The sequence below is a fragment of the Vitis vinifera genome, chromosome 9 (assembly GCF_030704535.1).
Source record: "Vitis vinifera cultivar Pinot Noir 40024 chromosome 9, ASM3070453v1".
NCBI classification, from domain to species: domain Eukaryota; kingdom Viridiplantae; phylum Streptophyta; class Magnoliopsida; order Vitales; family Vitaceae; genus Vitis; species Vitis vinifera.
Genome location: NC_081813.1, coordinates 7,387,012 through 7,407,943, shown reverse-complemented (window position 1 = coordinate 7,407,943; position 20,932 = coordinate 7,387,012). Strand labels below are relative to the sequence as shown.

At 35.4% G+C, this 20,932-nt stretch overlaps 1 protein-coding gene across 8 annotated transcripts; it reads left to right on the top strand.

The window, feature by feature from the left end:
• Window positions 1-14,063: 14,063 nt before the first annotated feature.
• On the top strand, window positions 14,064-19,609 carry LOC100853055 (protein FAR1-RELATED SEQUENCE 6). 8 transcript variants are annotated; one of them, XR_009466554.1, is made up of 5 exons: window positions 14,148-14,436; window positions 16,468-18,485; window positions 18,616-18,679; window positions 19,096-19,191; window positions 19,273-19,609. XR_009466554.1 is itself a non-coding variant. In XM_002263943.4 (3 exons), the coding sequence occupies exon 2, from the start codon at window positions 16,468-16,470 to the stop codon at window positions 18,481-18,483; it is 2,016 nt and encodes a 671-aa protein (XP_002263979.1). In that variant the 5' UTR covers window positions 14,064-14,436; the 3' UTR covers window positions 18,484-18,485; window positions 18,616-19,609. The 8 variants fall into 8 exon arrangements, 2 of the variants coding, with proteins under 2 accessions (XP_002263979.1, XP_059595601.1); XR_009466553.1 differs by having other exon boundaries at window positions 18,616-18,865; XR_009466556.1 differs by lacking the exon at window positions 19,096-19,191.
• Window positions 19,610-20,932: the final 1,323 nt, after the last annotated feature.

Sequence of the window (20,932 nt, the reverse complement as noted above, 5' to 3'; positions counted from 1 at the left end):
GTACCAAATTTAATGAAGGATGTACCAAGGGTTCCAAAGTTTGTTCCGAGGTGGGGATCAGTCCCCAAACACTTCCTTATGGGTTTCTAAATGAAATTATGGACGATCCATGTTCAGATGGGGGTCTCGGAAGTGATAGAATCAGATGTACTAAATTTAATGAAGAATGTACCAAATTTTGTGAAGGATGTACCAAGGGTTCCAAAGTGCGTTCCGAGGTGGGGATCGGCCCCCAAACACTTCGTTATGGGTTTCTTAATGAAATTATGGACCATCCATGCTCTAATGGGGCTCCTAGAAGTGATAGGATCGGATGTGTCAAATTTAATGAAGGATGTACAAAATTTTGTGAAGGATGTACCAAGGGTTCCAAAGTGTGTTCCGAGATGGGGATCGGCCCCCAAAAACTTCCTTATGGGTTCCAAAATGAAATCATGGACCAACTTTGTTCCAATTGGGCCCCCATAAGCAATAGGATAGGATGTACCAAATTTTGTTAAGGATGTACCAAGGGTTCCAAAGTGCGTTTCGAGGTGGGGATCAACCCCCAATCACTTTATTATATGTTTCTAAATGAAATTATTAACCATCCATATTCAGATAGGGGTTCCAGAAATGATAGGATCGGATGTACCAAATTTAGTGAAAGATGTACCAAATTTTGTGAAGAATGTACCAAATGTTTTGAAGGATGTACCAAGGGTTCTAAAGTGCGTTTTGAGGTGGGGATCGGTCCCCAATCACTTCCTTACGGGTTCCAAAATGAAATTATGGACCATCTATGTTCAGATGGGGGTCCTGAAAGCGATGGGATCGAATGTACCAAATTTAATAAATGATGTACTAAATTTTATGAAGGATGTACCAAAGGTTCTGAAGTCTGTTTCGAAGTAGGGAACGATCTCCAATCACTTCTCAAAGATCCCTAAAGGAATAAACAAACCATGGGTAATAAGATAGCGGTTTTGATAGCTCAAGGATTGGATGTACCAAATTTTTTTAAGGATGTACCAAATTTTGTAAATGATGTACCAAAAGGGCCAATGTCCGTTCTGAAGTGGGGAACAACCTCCAATCACTTTCTAAGGTTGTCCAAAGAAATAAATGAACCATGGGAAGAATGTTAAGTGTGCCGTTAGCTCAAGGATTGGATGTATCAAATTTTCTTAAGAATGTACCTAGGGTTTCAAAGTCTGTTTTAGAGTAGGAAACAACCTTCAATCACTTTCCAAAGATCCTTAAAGGAATTAATAGACCATGGGTAATAAGATAGGGGTCCTAGTAGCTCAAGGATTAGATGTACCAAATTTTTGTTATAGAGATTCAACTAGTACCATTTTATAATATAGATTGAAATTTATGTGAATGAAACAAAATATACTAGCTAGTTTCCTATAATGAGCTAAATAAAAAAAGTAGTTAAAAATAAAAATATAACATAAAATAAAATGACAATATAGATTTAAAATAAAAAAATAAAAATGAACAATTAAATTTTTTTTAAATGATAAATATTTAAAAAAAAATCCTTAAAAAAAATCTATGATTTTAAATCAACAAGCAATCATTTCCATCCCTTATTTCATATGAATGTCAAGGGCCAACCTTTCAAGCTATCAACATGCCTTTATTTGCCTTACTGCCCAACCCACACCTCAAATCTAGTCATCCTAAAGGCATGCCTCTGATAGAGAGTCATGCCTATCTTTTTCCTACTACACATAGCTTAACAAAAATAAGTTTTTCACCCACATTCATGTGTCTTCCATGAAGGTTGTGCTCTTGACTAGTGCACATAGCCTACCAATATAATGGTTTCAGCAATAAGCATGCCTCTAAAATCAAAAGTGTGCCCCTAGTTTGCATACTGCGTATAGTATATCAAAATAATGTTATCATACCCATGGGCATGCCTATGCAACGAAGGGTGCACCCCTACTTTGCCTTCTGCATGTAGCATAGTAATATAATGTCATTCACACATAGACATGCCTTTCAAATGGAAGGTGCACCCCTAGATTGCCTTCTGCACATAACATATCAAACTAATGTTATTGTATAAAAAAAATTCCATTGATCTAAGGGTACAATGTAAATGCTCGAATGTCTTCCCAAGGTGTTAATGGGTCAACTTCCCTTTTACCGACTCCTCACATAACATGAAGCCAATCCCCACCTCAACGATTTGACACATCCTTCACAAAAATTTGGTACATCCGATCCTATCGCTTCCAGGAGCCCCATCTGAACATGGATGACCCATAATTTCATTTAAAAACTCATAAGAAAGTGATTGGGGGCGATCCCACCTCGAAACGTACTTTGGAACCCTTGGTACATCCTTCACAAAATTTGGTACATCATTCATTAAATTTGGTACATCCTATCCTATCGCTTCCGGGAGCCCCATCTGAACATGGATGGTCCATAATTTCATTTAAAACTCATAAGAAAGTGATTGGGGTTGATCCCCACCTCAAAACGTACTTTGGAACCCTTGGTACATCCTTCACAAAATTTGGTTCATCATTCATTAAATTTGGTACATTCGATCCTATCGCTTCTAGGAACTCCATCTAAATATGGATAGTCCATAATTTCATTTTGGAACCCATAAGGAAGTGTTTGGGAGCTGATCCCCACCTCGGAATGCACTTTGGAACCCTCGGTACATCCTTCACAAATTTTGGTACATCCGATCCTATCGCTTCTAAGACCCCCATTTAAACATGAATGGTCCATAATTTCATTTCGAAACCCATAAGAAAGTGATTGGGGACTGATCCTCATCACGAAACGCACTTTGGAACCCTTCGTACTTCATTCGCAAGATTTGGTACATTCTTCATTAAATTTGGTACATCTTTTATTAAATTTGGTACATCCGATCCTATCGCTTTCGGGAACCCCATCTGAACATGAACGGTCCATAATTTCATTTTGGAACCCATAAGGAAGTGTTTGGGAGTCGATCCCCATATCGGAACGCACTTTGGAACTCTCGGTACATCTTTTACAAAATTTGGTACATCCTTCATTAAATTTGGTACATTCAATTTTATTGTTTCAGGGACCCCCATCTGAACATGGATGGTCCATAATTTCATTTAGAAACCCATAAGAAAGTGATTGGGGGCCGATCCCTACCTCGAAACGTACTTTGGAACTCTTGGTACATCATTCATAAAATTTGGTACATTCTTCATTAAATTTGGTACATTCGATCTATCCTTTTTGGGACCCCCATCTGAACATGAATGATTCATAATTTCATTTAGAAACCCATAAAAAAGTGATTGGGGGTCGATCCCTACATTGGAAAGCACTTTGGAACCCTTGGTACATCCCTCATTAAATTTGGTACATTTGTTCCTATCGCTTTCAGGACCCCCATTCAAACATGGATGGTCCATAATTTTATTTTGAAACCCATAAGGAAGTGTTTGGGGGCCGATCCCCACCTCGGAACGCACTTTGGAACCCTTGGTACATCCTTCATAAAATTTGGTACATTCGATCCAATCACTTTCGGGACCCCCATTTGAACATGGATGGTCCATAATTCATTTAGAAATCCATAAGAAAGTGATTGGGGGCCAATCCCCACCTCGGAACACACTTTGGAACCCTTGGTACATCCTTCACAAAATTTGGTACATCTTTTATTAAATTTGGTACATCTGATCCTATCACTTCCAGGACCCCTATCTGAACATGGATGGTCCATAATTTCATTTAGAAAGCCATAAGGAAGTATTTGGGGGCCAATTCCCACCTTAGAACGCACTTTGAAATCCTTGGTACATCCTTCACAAAATTTGGTACATCCTTCATTAAATTTGGTACATCCGATCCTATCGCTTTCAGGATCCCCATCTGAACATGGATGGTCCATAATTTCATTTAGAAACCCATAAGAAAGTGATTGGGGGCTGATCCCAACCTCGAAACGCACTTTGGAACCTTTGGTACATCCTTCATTAAATTTGGTACATCCGATCCTATTGCTTCCAAGACCCCCATCTGAAAATGGATGGTCAATAATTTCATTTAGAAACCCATAAGAAAGTGATTGGGGGCCAACTCAGAATGCACTTTGGAACCATTGGTACATCATTCACAAAATTTGGTACATCCGATCTTATCGCTTTCGGGACCCCCATCTGAACATGGATGGTTCATAATTTCATTTTGGAACCCATAAGGAAGTGATTGGGGACCGATCCCCACCTCATAACGCACTTTGGAACCCTTGGTACATCCTTCAAAATATTTGGTACATCCTTCACAAAATTTGGTACATCCTTCACTAAATTTGGTACATCATATCTGATTACTACTCAAAAAGTGCTATTTCATAGCTTGTAATTAACTCTTTTAAACACTTTTGAGTAGTAGTTATTACCTTTTAACTCAATTGGCATGTTAAGGACCCTTGCAATCAATTCTAATCAAATTGTGTTAAGTTTTGGAGTTTTGATAGTTTTTTTATCACCAAAGCAATCCAAGATTGAGGAGAGTTCTTTGGAATCCATGGCAAAGCAATGGAAAGCTCAGAAACATGAAGAGTCAAAGCTTTGAAGTCCTTTGCCATAAGCAAATCCGGAATGCAAGGAGGGGAAGCAAAGAGAAATCTGCCATGAAGTATTCTTGATGACAGTCATTTCAGCCACTTTTGGAGCACTTCCCGAAGTCCATTTTCTACATGTTATATACCATTTCAAATCTCAGGAAGTAAAAAATCCAATGCTTCAAACGGTGCACGATTCGGAGTTGAAACGAAGGAGTTACAGTCATTGCAAGAAGATCACTCCAAGCTGAAGGAAGATTTTTGCACGGTTGTGAAATCAGCCTTTTGCTACGAGAATTTTGCAACCATTTTGCACAGTGCACGGGTGTTCTCCTAAAGCTTCCCGATAGTTGTGACTGACACTTTTGGATATTTTTCTTCAGATATTTTTGTATAAATTTCCATTATTCTCCTTGTAATCCACCAACCATAAGATTCCTTAGTTATTAAGTTTGGAAAAGGGGTGAATAACCTCAGATATTTTGTTTTGTAATTTTCTTTATATATAGCTCTCGGGAGCTTGTTCTTAGGGCATCATATAGAATAATGTAATATAGAATCATGTAATCCGACGGGATATAGATATATAAATATATAGAATATACAGAGCCTTGCTCTGTTTTTCCTTCTTTTTCATATCCTATCACTTCAGGGACCCCCATATGAATATGGATGATCCATAATTTCATTTAGAAACACATAAGAAAGTGATTAGGGGCCGATCTCCACCTTGGAACGCACTTTGCAACCCTTGATACATCATTCCCAAAACTTGGTACATCCTTAACAAAATTTGGTACATCCGATCCTATTGCTTATGGGAACCCAATTGGAACAAGGATGATCCATGATTTCAGTTTTCAATCCATAAGGAAGCTTTTGGGGGGTCGATTCCCACCTCGGAACGTACTTTGGAATCCTTGGTACATCCTTCACAAAATTTGGTATGTCCTTCATTAAATTTGGTACATCCGATCCTATCGCTTCTGGGACTCCCATCTAAACATGGATGGTCCATAATTTCATTTAGAAACCCATAAAAAAGTGATTGGGGGCCGATCCTTACTTCGGAACACACTTTGGAACCCTTGGTACATCCTTTACAAAATTTGGTATATCCGATCCTATCGCTTCTAGGACCCCCCATCTGAACATGGATGGTCCATCATTTCATTTTGGAACCCATAAGGAAGTGATTGGGGGTCGATCCCCACCCGGAACTCATTTTGGTACCCTTGGTACATCCTTCACAAAATTTGGTACATCCTTAATTAAATTTTGTGCATCCGATCCTATTGCTTTTAAGACCCTTATCTGAACATGGATGGTCCATGATTTCATTTTGAAACCCATAAGGAAGTGATTTGGGGCCGATCCCCACATCGGAATGCAGTTTGGAACCCTTGGTACATCCTTCATTAAAATTCGTACATTCGATCATGTTGCTTCTAGGTTCCTCGTCTGAACATGGATGGTCCATGATTTCATTTTGGAACCCGTAAGGAAGTGATTGGGGGCTGATCCCCACCTCAGAATGCACTTTGGAACCCTTGGTACATCCTTCGCAAAATTTGGTACATCCTTCATAATGTACCAAATTTTGTGAAGGATGTACCAAATTTTGTAAAAGATGTACCAATGTTGCCAAAGTTTGTTATGAGGTAGGGAACGACCTTCAATAACTTCCTGAGGGTCTCCATAGGAAGAAGTGGACTATGGAAATGGAGATAAGTGTTCCGTTAACTCAAGGATTGGATGTATCAAATTTTTTCAATGATGTACCTAGGGTTCCAAAGTCCATTTTGGAGTAGGGAATGATCTCCAATCACTTCCCAAAGATCCCTAAAGGAATAAACGGATCATGGGTAATAAGATAGAGGTTTCAATAGCTCAAGTATGTACCAAATATTTTTAAGGATGTACCAAATTTTGTAAAGGATGTACCAAAAGTTCCAAAGTTCGTTTTGATGTGGGGAATGACTTTCAATCACTACCTAAGGGTCCTCAAAGGATAATATGGATCATGGGAAGATAGATAGGGGTCTTGATAACCTGAGGATTGGATGTACCAAAATTTCTTAACGATGCACCAAATTTCCTTAAGGGTGTATCTAGGGTTGCAAAGTTTGTTTCAGAGTAGGGAACGACTTCTAATTACTTCTTAAAGATCCCTAAAGAAATAAACGAACCATGGGTAATAATATAGAGGTCCTGGTAACTCATGGATTGAATGTACAAAATTGTTTTAAGGATGTGCCAAATTTTATGAAATATGTACCAAATTTTATAAATGATGTACCAAATTGTCTTTAGGATGAACCTTGGGTTTCGATGTCCATTTTAGGGTGGGGAATAACCTCTAATTCTTTCTCAAGGGTCCCCAAAGGAATATATGAACCATGAAAATGAAAATAGGGGTCTTGGTTCCTTTAAGAATGGATATACCTAGGATCCCAAAGTTCTTTTTGGGGTGGGCAAAGACCTCCAACTTATCAAGGGTTCCAAAGGAATATATACACCATGATAAGTATGATAGTCGGTTCTCCTAAGGATTAATTTACCTTTTTTTTTTTAAGGATGTACCTATTTTTTTTATGAAAAATATATTTTCTTTTATATTTTATTTTAATTAAAAATTAAAGATTTTAACCAAAAAAAGGTTAGATTCACAATCAATTTAAAATCATAAGAAAAATGATAAAAGCACCATCACTTATTGTAATTTTGATATGATAAATTTAAAATGAAAGTGAAAAGAAAAATAATGTAAATAATAAATTAGTATTACAATGATATTTTTACTTTTACATGTGATAGAATTTACAAAATAAATAAATATTTTGTTTAGTATTAATATAAAAAATCTTATATCATAAACTTCTAAATAATAAAATGGAATTTTTAAATTTAAACCTTAATTTATAAAATGTATTATTATAATTAATATTTAAAATCATTATTATTTGTGGGATACTATTTTCATTTTTGTCCATTATATATATTTTGTTTTCATTTAATTTGTTATATTAATTATTTATTATATATTATCATTTTAAGTTTAATATGTCAAAAAAATAATTAAAGTCAATAAATATAGAGAAATTAGAGAGTAAAAATAAATTAAAATTAAAGAAGTTTTATGTGAAAATACACGAGCATATTAAAAAGAATATAAATGAAAAAGAGAGAAATAATAATAAAAACTATAATAGGTGATAATGGATTATGATGCCAGGAGAAGAAAAAAAATGGGAACATGACAAGTGGTAAGGAAGATATATTGATGTGAGAGAAATAATAAAAATAAATGACACATTGTGGACCCCGCATTTTAGCTCGATACGTTCCCACTCGATGGCGAAACTCATTTTTTATTTATTTAATGCGAAATATGATTTTTTTTTTTTTTTTAGAAAAGGCTTAGAGTCGCCACTTATTTTTGTTTTATTTTTAATGGGAAAATAGATGCGGGGACATCCAATCTCTGTGTATTGCTCTATCTCTGGCATCTTGAACTTGACCAATAAACTGGTTAGTGGTGCTCCATCAAAATCCTCCCAAGTAACAGCTCTGTCTGAAGTCCTCAACTACCTCAACCTCTGCTCAAGCCTATCCATGCGAGCATGTGGGTCCTCTGAGGTCGAGGTGGGCACGAGACAGGAGGCGGGGCAACCTTGGTCTGGCTACGCAGAGTGAAAGGTATAGCTTGAGGTGCTGACTGATTGGGTGGAGGGGGTGGTGGCACTGTAGGGTCATACTGGGGGCCATCCTGAGGCGGGACCTCGTAGGCCTGCTGCCCATCTATCCTTAGACCGAGGCTAGCTATAGCCTCCTGAATTGAAGCCATGGCCGCAACAAACTGGTCAACGGTAACTATCTATGAATCCATATATCTTTGATCTGATCTCTGGTCTGATGGGTCAGATGCTCTGATTAATTTGCCCCCAACTCAGATCCAAGAAGTCGAACCCAGATCGAACGTATCAATGTTCCTACAATAGTGGAAATACTAGATAAGATATGAGGCAAGGGAAGTTCCACAAGGAGAGTCTATCAAATATGCCGAAAGGTAACCTGAAAGTAATCAAACTGATATCCAATCCTGAGCAGATATATAAGAGACTACTACGAAGGTAACTAAACCTATCACTACTGAACCGGCTCTGAAAACCCACAGATGCACCCACGTGTTAGGAAAGGAAATCCTGATTGAAAGGTCTAAGACTCAACCTACAAGGTCAAGGTGGCTCTAAAAGGAGATAGGTGGACTTTAAAAGATCCCTAGTAGAAACGATCATACCCTCCAACGGTACGCAACCCTCTGCACGCCTCCGAAGAGACAGGGCGCTTCCATGCAAGGTGGTCATCACCTCCACTCATGCATTACCTCGACATAATAAGGGGTTTCCTACGGTGAAATCTCTCAAAACTCTCAACACTCAATGATTGACTAGAGTGCACAGTGAGTGGTATGGGTGCATCCGAAACCCCTATGAAGCTAAAGCAGAAGTGAAAACATACGGGTCGCATAAATATCCATGAAACCTAGTTCCGGGCTATACAGGTCTTCAACGATCGGACTCTAATCAGCATCAATGTGTCGATCTCCTCCAAAATGCTCCCAAACATCGATATAGTCCGTCGCTAGACCCTACTCCTAACCTCTAGCTCAGTCAGAGAAACAAGCACACACTAGGCCTCACACTTATAAAAGTGAGAGTCGAAATGAAAAATATGATCGAAAACCAGAGGGTTGGAGGTAAGGGGATAGATATGTGGCTCACACGGACAAACGACATGCAATCACATAGAAGAAGGGTAGTCATGCAACAAGCAATCAAGCAAAACACATATATATCATCCATGACCACACACAAGTTATGACAAGAATACAAAAACCAAGACAAAAAGTGATAAAGACAGTATGCTCAAAGATGATCAAGACAATATACAAGCAAGGAAATCAACACGTCAAGTCAAATGATATACAACAATAAGTCTATACATGTGAGGTGAGCGAAACAATCATGACAAGATCAAAGTCATAATATAAGATAAACAAGATAATCAATCATCATAATCAGGATGTCAATGTCCCAAATGAATATGATAACCAAATATGCATCCAATGATATCAAGAGCTCTTAATGTGTAATCAAGAGATAAGTACCCACTGATCGACCCATCAAACGCCACATTTGCCTCATCTTAAGTTCAAGCTTGACCCTTTAGCATCCCCAGTGGAGTCGCCATTTTGTGGACCCCGCATTTTTGCTCGATGCTTTCCCACTCGATGACGAACTCGTTTTTTATTTATATAATGCGAAATATGATTTTTTTTTTTTTGGAAAAGACTTGGAGTCGCCACTTATTTTTGTTTTATTTTTAAAGGGAAAATAAAATAAGAAAGAAAAACCCCAAGTGTGACTCTTGACGTGGAAAAACAGGTCTGTGAAAACTCCAGTCGGGTCCGGGGGTTAGGTTACTTATTAGGAAGGTATGGTGAAGAGACTGAAGCACCCCTCTAAGTCCCTAAAAACGGGTCTCTACTAAGTAGGGTGAAGCAAGCATGACAATTAACTGGGAGATCAATGGACACCAATACAATGATTGAATAACGAAACAAATCAAGTGTAAGAACGAATAAATAAATGAAGTAGGAGTGAGAGCTTACCTTAGCAACAATTAATAGTGCGTTATCATGGAAACAAGGTTAGCTCAAATATAAAATCATCACATGCATATCAAAAAGCAAGGCAAAGATCAGACAATACTCATCAAGCATAACAATTGACAATTAGAAGAGAAAACTTGTATGTGGGGCCCCCACCAAAGCCAAATCTATCTTGCACGAATTAGTCTCACAAATTCCATTATTCTGAAATTATGAAAATTTGCATTCGTGCTTATATAAAATCAAGAAAAACAGAAGATTATTTGAGAATCGAGTGGAATTAAAACTATTTGAGAGAAAACTGGATTTTTGAAATTTATTTGACAATTGGAGTCTCGAAAATTATTTGAAAATTAGAGTCCTGGGAATTAAATTTAAGAATTAGAATTTTGGAAATTAAATTTGAAAGAAATTGAAAATTTTAAAATTATTTGAGAATTAGAGTTTTGAGAATTAAATTAAGGAATTGGAACTTTGAAAATTAAATTTGAAAGAAATTAGCAAATTATTTGAGAATTGGAGTTTTGAAAAGTAAATTTAAGAATTGGAATTTTGGAAATTAAATTTGAAAGAAATTAGAATTTTGAAAATTATTTGAGAATTGGAACTATGAAAATGGGAATCTTGAAAATTATTTGAAGATGGAGTTTTTAAATAATAATAATAATAATAATAATAATAATAATAATAAATAAATAAATAAATAAATAAATAAATAAATGTGAAAATTGAAATTTTGGAAATTAGAAATTAAATTCGGAAATTGGAAAATTGGAATTTCGGAAATTGGGAATTAAATTTGGAAATCGGAATTTTGAAGAATTATTTAAAGATGGGATTTTAGAAATAAATAAATAAATAAATAAAATAATAATAACAAAAATAATAATAATGATTGAATATATAAATGTGAAAATTGGAATTTTGGAAATTGAAAATTGAAAAATTGGAATTTCGGAAATTGGGAATTAAATTTGGAAATCGAAATGTTGAAGAATTATTTAAAGATGGAATTTTAAAAATAAATAAATAAATAAAATAAAATAATAATAATAACGAAAATAATAATTATTAAATAAATAAATGTGAACATTGGAATTTTGGAAATTGTAAATTAAATTCAAAAATTGGAAAATTGGAATTTCGGATATTGAGAATTGAATTTGGAAATCAGCATTTTGAAGAAGTATTTAAAGATGAAATTTTAAAAATAAATAAATAAATAAAATAATAATAATAACGAAAATAATAATAATTAAATAAATAAGTGTGAACATTAGAATTTTGGAAATTGCAAATTAAATTTTGAAATTGGAAAATTGGAATTTCAGAAATTGGGAATTGAATTTGGAAATCGAAATTTTGAAGAAGTATTTAAAGATGGAATTTTAAAAATAAATAAATAAATAATAATAATAATAATAATAATAATGAAAATAATAATTATTAAATAAATAAATGTGAACATTGGAATTTTGGAAATTTGAAATTAAATTTGGAAATTGGAAAATTGGAATTTCGGAAATTGGGAATTGAATTTGGAAATTGGAATTTTGAAGAAGTATTTAAAGATGGAATTTTAAAAATAAATAAATAAATAAAATAATAATAATAACGGAAATAATAATTATTAAATAAATAAATGTGGAAATTGGAATTTTGGAAATTATTTGAAAAAAATTGGAATTTTGGAAATTAATTGAGAATTGGATTTTTGAAAATTAAATTTAAGAATTATAATTTTGGAAGATTAAGGTTTTGAAAATTAGACTTAAAAATCGAGGTTTTAAAAAATTAAATTTAAAAATTAAATTTTGGGAATTTATTTGAAAATGGAATCCTTAAAAAAAAATTGAATTTGGAAATTGTAATTTTTGAAAAATTAATTTGAAGATTGAAGTCACTCAAGATCCATAATTTTTGAAAGTTAATTTAAAAGAAAAATGGTGAAAACGTGTGAGCATAAAGGCTTAAAAAAGGTGTATGGGCATATGTGCCCCATGGATGGCCCACCAAAAGTCCTCCATTGACTTTATTGCCATAAAATATTCCCAAGCAAGAAAAACCATTAATGGCTCCGAGAGCCTTCATTTCACACATGTTGCCCCCATTTTCAACATACCCATGAGGAATATCAATAACGAAAGGTCTAGATGCGCACAAACTAGCTTATCTGCTGCAGTGCAGAGTCTTGAACTAGAGCACATGGAAACATCGCTTTGATCATATTTTCTGCCACCTCTTCCTCTTTTCCTTCTTCTATTTTTTTATTTTTTTATGAAGGCGAGGTTTGGCTGTGAGGTTTGTGTAGCAGCGCTCCAGGCCATCTCTCTCATTCATTCTCCTTGATAGAAAACTAGGAAGATGATAAAAAGTTGCCACTAAAATCCAGATTACCTACTATCGACTAAAATTTGAATAACTCAGCTTAAATGCCTTTTCTATATATGGAAATGAAAAGAAATAGAAGAAACCCAACAACCATCCTTAATCATCAAAATGAATTTCAAATGTCAACAAGTGATGGAAGAAAATAATGCAAAAATGGAAGAAGATGAAGTATACCTACACTTGATGCTTGATTTCCAGTATTTCGCTACCTTCTTCTCCACAACACCAGTTCGTTCCCTCTTCAGCTCTCACTCCAGCTCCCCAAAATCCTCCCCTAAAAGCCCCTGAAAAATCCTTATTTTCTTTGTTTTTCTCCCAACTAAAAGTCCCTCAGTCCAGAATCGAAGATCTCCACCCGACTCTCTTTCTTTTTTTCTCTCAATCTTTGTTTTTCTCCCACGTATTTTTCCACTTAGTTTTCTCGCTCTGTTTTCAGACGCCACTCTCAAATTCCAGCCTCCCTCTTTCGTCCTCCTCTGCAGCTATCTCCGTAAGTCCCCTCTAGTCGCCCAAAGCAACCCCTTCTCCGTCCCATCTGGCCGCCCAAAGCAGCCCACGCATTAGTCCTCTCTCGCCGCCCCAACGGCTCATCCTTGAGATGGTTAGGAAAAAAAAGGGAACCCTACTCCTGAGGGGGTCTACACATATGTAGTTGTCAATATGTGGTATTAAATTGGTGTGTACTTTGTCCTTTATAATTGTGGAACAAATTTGAAAGCACTATTGGAGTGCATGAATAGACAATATTTTTTCCCATTTTACACCAAAATTAAAAAGGAAAAAGTAAAGTTTCAAAATCTCATATTTTTTGTAGTTGATGTATGGTTACATGATTTCCCTTATTTAATTTATTCCCTCGTTTTTCTAATTTTATTATTATCTAGAATTTATTAATATTTTTTATTTTTTTATTTTAAAAAAAAACGTTTATAGCTCCTATTTTGAATATAAATAAACAAAAAATAATCAATCAACTTTTCATTTCCTAATTCAATTAAAATTAGGTTGTATGATTTAAAATTTGTTTTTTATTTTTAAAAATAGAAAACTGTTTTTAAAATTTTTTTAATATTGTTTGATAGTTATATTTTAAAAATAAAATAAAATAGAAAATAATTTTTAGAGAATAAATATAAGTTGTTTCCATCACTTTTTAAAAATCAAAAGAAAATATGATCTTATTTGATCATGTTTTCTGAAATTTGTTTTTAAAAACGAGTTTTAAGTTAAAAAAAATTTAAAAATAATTTTTAGAAACAAATTTTAAAAAACATGCTCAAAAGGCCTTAAATATCATAAAATGATAACTGTATTGTTTACCATTAAAATAATTTTAATTTCAATTTTTTTAATATCTTAAAAAAAAAAATTATTTCGCCCTATTTAATTTTTATTTTCATTTTTTCGTTCTTTTTATTTTTGTTTTCCTTCTCTTTCTTTGGAGTATTTTTATTTTCTCCTTTTTCTCCACAATTCTTATTTATTTCCCCTTTCCCGTTGCCTAAATGAAGTCCCCCAAATATTTATTTTGATGACATGGAAAATCAATATGGGAGGCGAAAAGTATAAGTGATACGACGTTTAATTTGATGCTGACGTGGCAAAATCACAAAGGCCATGCCACTGGACTAACTCTAGCCAGAGCTCGAATCCAAAAAAATCCTCCGGCTGGCCACGTGCTTCCAACATCGCACCCCCACCACTCTCCGGCCCCTGCTCCACCTCGGACTCCGATTCCGGTGCCACCGTGAAATCTCTCGTTGACGGATCCTCGTATCTGGATCCTATCTTCAGAATCACAGTAAATTCCTCTTCAACTTACATAATTTCTCTCAATTTTGTAGATTTTTCCTTCGTATCGATTTATTTATTCATGCTCTTTTTCTTTTCTAGGGTTCGCGTTTTGACGCGAAATTTTATTCGATTTTGTAGTTTGGGTGGTGAATTCTTTGTTTGTTTGATAAGAAAACGGAGGAAAGTAATAGAAAAGGAAAGAGATTTTTGAGCCCTTTCATGTTTTAGGTTATTTTGGTTTAATAAAGATTTGAGAAGTCTCCTTAACTGATTCATGTGATAGATGAAGAATTACATAATTCTGCAATTCCTCAAAGCTGTCTGCGCCCTCTGACAACTGTTCTCGAGGATTCAACGGCCTTCTTGGTCCTGTGAAATTGTGCAGCTCACAATAGGAGAGTTTAGTGAAGCCTTCTTAGAAGATTGCTGTGTGAAATAGACTGATGACTAACAGGAGGCAAAAGAAGAGAAAGAACAATTGATTGTTGATGGTGTGTTTTCTATTGAATGAAGAAAGGGTTTTTTGTCTTTCTGTTTTCCCAATTGAATGCAGAACAAAAAACGTAATAAATAAAAAGGGATAATAAAATCAAATTTAATGCTAGATTTTCCAAAATGCTTCTCCTATGAAACTTGGTGTATAAACGGCTTATTTTTGTAAATATTGCATAAAATGGCTTAAGTCTATTTGAATTAGGTCGGAAATTTTACCACTTTCATTGCAAATTTGTTATGGAAGATCTGGATGATTCTTTAATGGAAGAAATACTACCTGTTAGCCTAACTAATATATATTAAAAATAAAAGCAGAAAGAAAAAAGGTGAAGTTACATAAACTGACTGGAAAAGGGACAGGATGTAGGAACTTATATAAAATTTTGAGGTGGATGACCACTGGGTGTCTGGACCAATAGTATTTAGCTGTCACCTCCTTTTGTGTAGTTTCAGGCTTGTGCCTGTGAGACTTACAAGCGGTTCTATGAGTTTAATGGATGGGTTGGGAGTTTGGAATGCAGGCTGACACTCAGGATTATTGTGCTGATGCTGCTCATTAATAAAAGTTAAGCTAGAAGTTGTTTTTTCTTGAGTTTGCCCTTCTGAATCATATACTGAGCCGAGCCTCAAGCTTACATACCATACTGCTAAACTGCTATGTAGGATGTATGCTTTTCTGGGTTTGGAATCTTTATCACCACTGGTGTAAGATGTATCTAAATAAAATGACTGATGGGGTATGTTCCATTTAAGTTAAACTATTGTGAAATGCCCCTTGTGTTGAATTTGATTATTGGGAAATGGCATGGAAAGGAAACAGCCTCAGATCTTTATAATAACCAATTCAAACCTCATTTGTTTTCGCTTTTGAGTTAGTGGAACCAGCACAACATGAAAAACTAGCATATGGACATGTTCCTTCCTGGCATTTTGCTTGAGGTTTTAGGTTAAGTCCTCACATGAGTGCAACCTAGGCTATGGTTTTCATAAAGATTTCTTGAAGTGGGGTTTTGAAAGTGGTTTCTGGATCCATTCAGTACAAATATGATATTTACATAGAAGTATATATTTGCATGTGGTACTATACTGATGTATAGGTCTCCTTAGTATATTGGAACTTTTAATAATTTTTTATTAGTTTGTTGTAAATTTGGGGAGGATTCCTTATTCTTATGTATTTCTTTATCCATATTTAATACTATTTTGTTTCTAATGGAAAAAAAATCATATAAGCATATTTTACCAAAAGCCTTGCCACACCCTTGACTAGAACCATATGTAATAATTAATGAAAATATGTAGAACCAGAACTAAAACGTTTGGGTTGGCAATTATGATTTCATATTATGATTTGAAGGGACAACATCATGTTATACGATGAGATATTTTGACTGAAAAGGTGATCTTATGCCTTGAAAATTTGTATATTGGGACAAAGGTTTTGGTTTGTGAGTTGCTTCTTACTCTCCATCATCTTTCTAATTTGTGCTCAGAACCGTTTTCTGTAGACTTATTTATTTGTGGTGTTTGGTTTTTAATTCAGATGGAAGAAATCTCTCTCAGCAGTGAGCAAGTGCCCAGTGGTGAAGGCAATGAAACTGAGAAAGAAAGAGATGGTGAGAAAACAGAATTAGTTGTTCAAAATGGTTTGACTCAAGGAAGGAAAGAATTTGTCGCACCTGCTGTGGGTATGGAATTTGAATCATATGATGATGCTTACAACTATTATAATTGCTATGCCAAGGAGGTGGGTTTTCGTGTTAGAGTGAAAAATTCATGGTTCAAGAGAAATAGTAGAGAAAAATATGGTGCAGTGCTTTGTTGCAGTAGCCAGGGTTTCAAAAGAATTAAAGATGTCAATCGCTTACGGAAGGAAACAAGAACTGGTTGTCCTGCAATGATAAGGATGAGGTTAGTTGACTCCAAAAGGTGGAGAGTTCTCGAAGTTACCCTTGAGCACAACCACTTATTAGGTGCAAAAATTTACAAGTCAATGAAGAAGATGGGCAGTGGAACCAAAAGGAAGTTGCAGTCAAATTCGGATGCAGAAGTGCGGACAATCAAGTTGTACCGAGCCCTTGTGATTGATGCAGGAGGTAATTCCAGCTTAAATTCAAATGTGAAAGAAATCAGAAAATTTTCTGATCATCCCAATCAGTTGAACCTTAAAAAAGGTGATACACAAGCCATTTATAATTATCTCTGCCGTATGCAGTTGACGAATCCAAACTTCTTTTACTTGATGGATCTAAATGATGAGGGGTGTTTGAGGAATGTGTTCTGGATTGATGCTAGGTCTCGTGCTGCATGTGGTTACTTTAGTGATGTGATTTTTTTTGACAACACATATTTGTCAAACAAATATGAGATCCCACTTGTGGCCCTTGTTGGAGTAAATCACCATGGCCAGTCTGTGTTGCTGGGATGTGGTCTACTTGCGGGTGAGACATCAGAATCTTATGTTTGGCTGTTCAAAGCATGGGTTACATGTATGTCTGGAAGGACTCCACAGACTATTATTACAGACAGATGCAAGGCTTTGCAGAATGCAATTGCAGAGGTGTTTCCAAGATCGCATCATCGTTTTGGTTTGTCACATATCATGAAAAAGGTTCCAGAGAAGTTGGGTGGACTGCGTAACTATGATGCAATTAGAAAAGCACTAATTAAAGCAGTTTATGAAAGTTTAAAAGTGATTGAATTTGAATCAGCATGGGGATTTTTGATTCAGCGCTTTGCAGTTAGTGATCATGAGTGGCTTCGGTCTTTGTTTGAAGATCGAGCTAGATGGGCTCCAGTTTATTTAAAAGACACGCATTTTGCTGGAATGTCTTCTTCACAGCCAGGTGAGACCCTGAATCCCTTTTTTGATAGATATGTGCACAAACAGACTCCTTTGAAAGAATTTCTTGATAAATATGAATTAGCCCTACAAAAGAAGCACAAGGAAGAAGCACTGGCTGATATTGAGTCGAGAAACTCAGGCCCCACCTTGAAAACTCGATGCTTTTTTGAGTTGCAACTCTCCAAGGTGTACACAAGAGAAATATTTAAAAAGTTCCAATTCGAGGTGGAGGAGATGTATTCTTGTTTTAGTACAACGCAGCTGCATGTTGATGGACCGATAATAATATTTCTGGTCAAGGAGCGCGTTCTAGGTGAGGGGAATAGGAGGGAGATCAGGGATTTTGAAGTTCTGTACAATAGAGCAGCAGCAGAAGTTCGTTGCATTTGCAGTTGCTTTAATTTTTATGGGTATTTGTGTCGGCATGCATTGTGTGTACTTAATTTCAATGGGGTGGAGGAGATACCTTCCAAGTACATTTTGTCACGATGGAAAAAGGATTACAAGCGCTTATATATTCCTGATCATGTTTCCAATAATGTTGATGGCACTGACCGAGTGCAATGGTTTAATCAGTTATATAGAAGTGCCTTGCAAGTTGTGGAGGAAGGGGCAATTTCGCTAGACCATTACAAGATTGCATTGCAAGCATTTGATGAGTCGTTGAATAGAGTTCACAATGTTGAAGAAAAGCCTGAACAACTTAAAATATGAAGGTGCAAGATCCTGTAACTAAATCCATTTCTTTTTATTCAATCTCATACTGAGGGCTGCTTTAATCTGTGCTTTTGCAGTGTGTAGTAGTCTGATACAAAAATATTTTTCCATTGAACTAATCTTTTGCAGGTTGAATGTGAAGACAAGAACTTGACTTGGGTTGAACAAACATCCACTTTCTTCTGAGGAATTGGTATTTCCCATATTCTTGAGAATTACATAGGACAAATTATTTTTTGATGGTGTTTCAGTGCTATGTTATGGAAATCTGGAAGCATATGAATACCTAAAAGAGACTCTACGAGGTGGATATGTTTAAAGTTTTGGTGCCTTTACACGGAAAGATGAAGGATTAGGAAGAGCTAAAAAATAAAAAGAGGTCGGCATCTTTTGGATTTCTGGGGCATCTAACACATGATATCTTCAAGTTCTGTGTGGTGCATTTTTATTGGAATCTCTGCACTCTTTGCTTGAATTTCACGAGTTCGAAACTCCACATGTATATGATTTTGGTTTGGGTTTTGATTCAGAAAGCTGAAGCTATCAAAGTCATCACCTTTGCCTCTCTTTTTGCCTAACTCCATTACTTGTGTTATTTTTCTGGTAAAGTTATCGTACCGGACCTTCCAGTGAGACATGAAGTGGCTTTTGGGTCTATGTTCAACCGTTTATCAGCCAACAGAAATGAATCAACTGTTCTAGGAAGTATGAGTCAGATGCTATATTTTTGAAATGCATGTGTCTGGAAATGAGATTGAGGTTCTCTAAACATTTTCCTTTCTGCAGTTGGAAAGGAAGTGCTTGCTCTCTGCCCAGAGAAACTTCAGATTTATTCCTCTCCAACCCAGAAGCTATATCGACGTGATGTACTGGAAAAAACCAGGAGGAAGGCAGGCCATTTCTTCTCAGTAATGGCTGAGGGCCAAGGGCTGAGAGAATGAGGTTGAGGTTGGAGATAGCAAGGTAATTATGCAGGTTTTGTGCAGTTAGATTGTGTTTGATGATAAGATTAAGATTAGAGGTGGCAGTGTAATTATGTAACTCTTCCTTCTCCATCATTCATTCATTTTGTTATACTCTGCACAATGGTACATTTTAATAAACTGTGAGTTCTTGGTGAGTATCTAGAACCAGGAGAATGATATTTTTGCCCAGATGCTCCGGAGCTTTGCTATTTGACTCAGTAGCACGAGGTGCAATTCTGTGAAGCTATGCTTATTTTGTTCATGGAATAAATAGTGTCTGTCAGCCCAAGGCTTCTTGGGTCGTATTTTGATGAACACAAAACAAGGTTAATCTAATCTAATGTGCTTAAAAGTTCCTTAATTTTTAGTTTTTAAAGTATTTCATCAAGTTAAGGCCCAAACGAAGATTAATCAACGCATGATGAGGATAACGGCAGATTAAAGATTTCTTAGGAAATGTTTTTGTGACGTTGATTGGTGCACTAGGCTCGTGTTATATTGTTGCATCCATTTGTTTGCACCTTGATTCATTCAAATTTCTTAAATCATTTTTGTATTTTTAGAAAATTGGATAAAAAAATATTTTGAAGAAAAGCCTAAGCTAAATATGTCAGGAGTGCTTTTAAAAACGGTTTTTCAAGCCTGGTAAGGAGTTCCATTGCCAATTTGTCCCCTTGGGTTTGAGATATAATATTGAAAATCATCAAAACTTCAAAGTGGCCGGGGGACTGGTCAATCACTCAGATCCACCGGTCAAGGTGGCGTGAAATCCCTTTTGGCAGTGTTCTTGGGCTGAGCTTCCCAGCTCAATCGGTTGAGTTACCGGTACCGGTGGACCTGTACCTCGATCAGTTGAGGCTATTCCTTTCCCAATAGCTGTCTCGTATCAATCAGTTGAGGCTATACCTTTCCCAATAGCCGTGTCTTTATTACTTGTAAGAGTCTGTTTGGTAATGATTTTAGAAAGTGTTTTTGACATTTTTAACACTTAAAAACTTGCATAATTTAAGTGTTAGAAATGCTAAAAATGTTTTCTAAAACCACTACCGAACGGACTCTAAGTGTCTTATGTCACTAAAGGTTAGTAAACAAACTTTATAGTGTGTTTTAGAGTGATTCTAGAAAACGTTTTTAATATTTTTAATATTTGAATGATAAAAAAATTTAAGTGTTGGAAATATTAAGAGTGTGTTTGGTAGTGATTTTAGAAAGTGTTTATAACCTCTATAATATTTGAAAATTTTCATCCTTCAAGTATTAAAAATGTCAGAAATACTTCATATAATCGCTATCAAACGCACTCTAAAAGTATTTCCTAGAATATCTATCAAATGGATTAGTACGTTTGATAGTGTTTTTAGTAAAAGTGTTTATAGGAGAATAAATGATTTTTCAACATAATAAGTGATTTTTTAGATTTTTAAAAGTGTTTCCTAAATTTTGTCTAACCACTTCATTTTTTTTGTCAAAAAAAAAAAAAA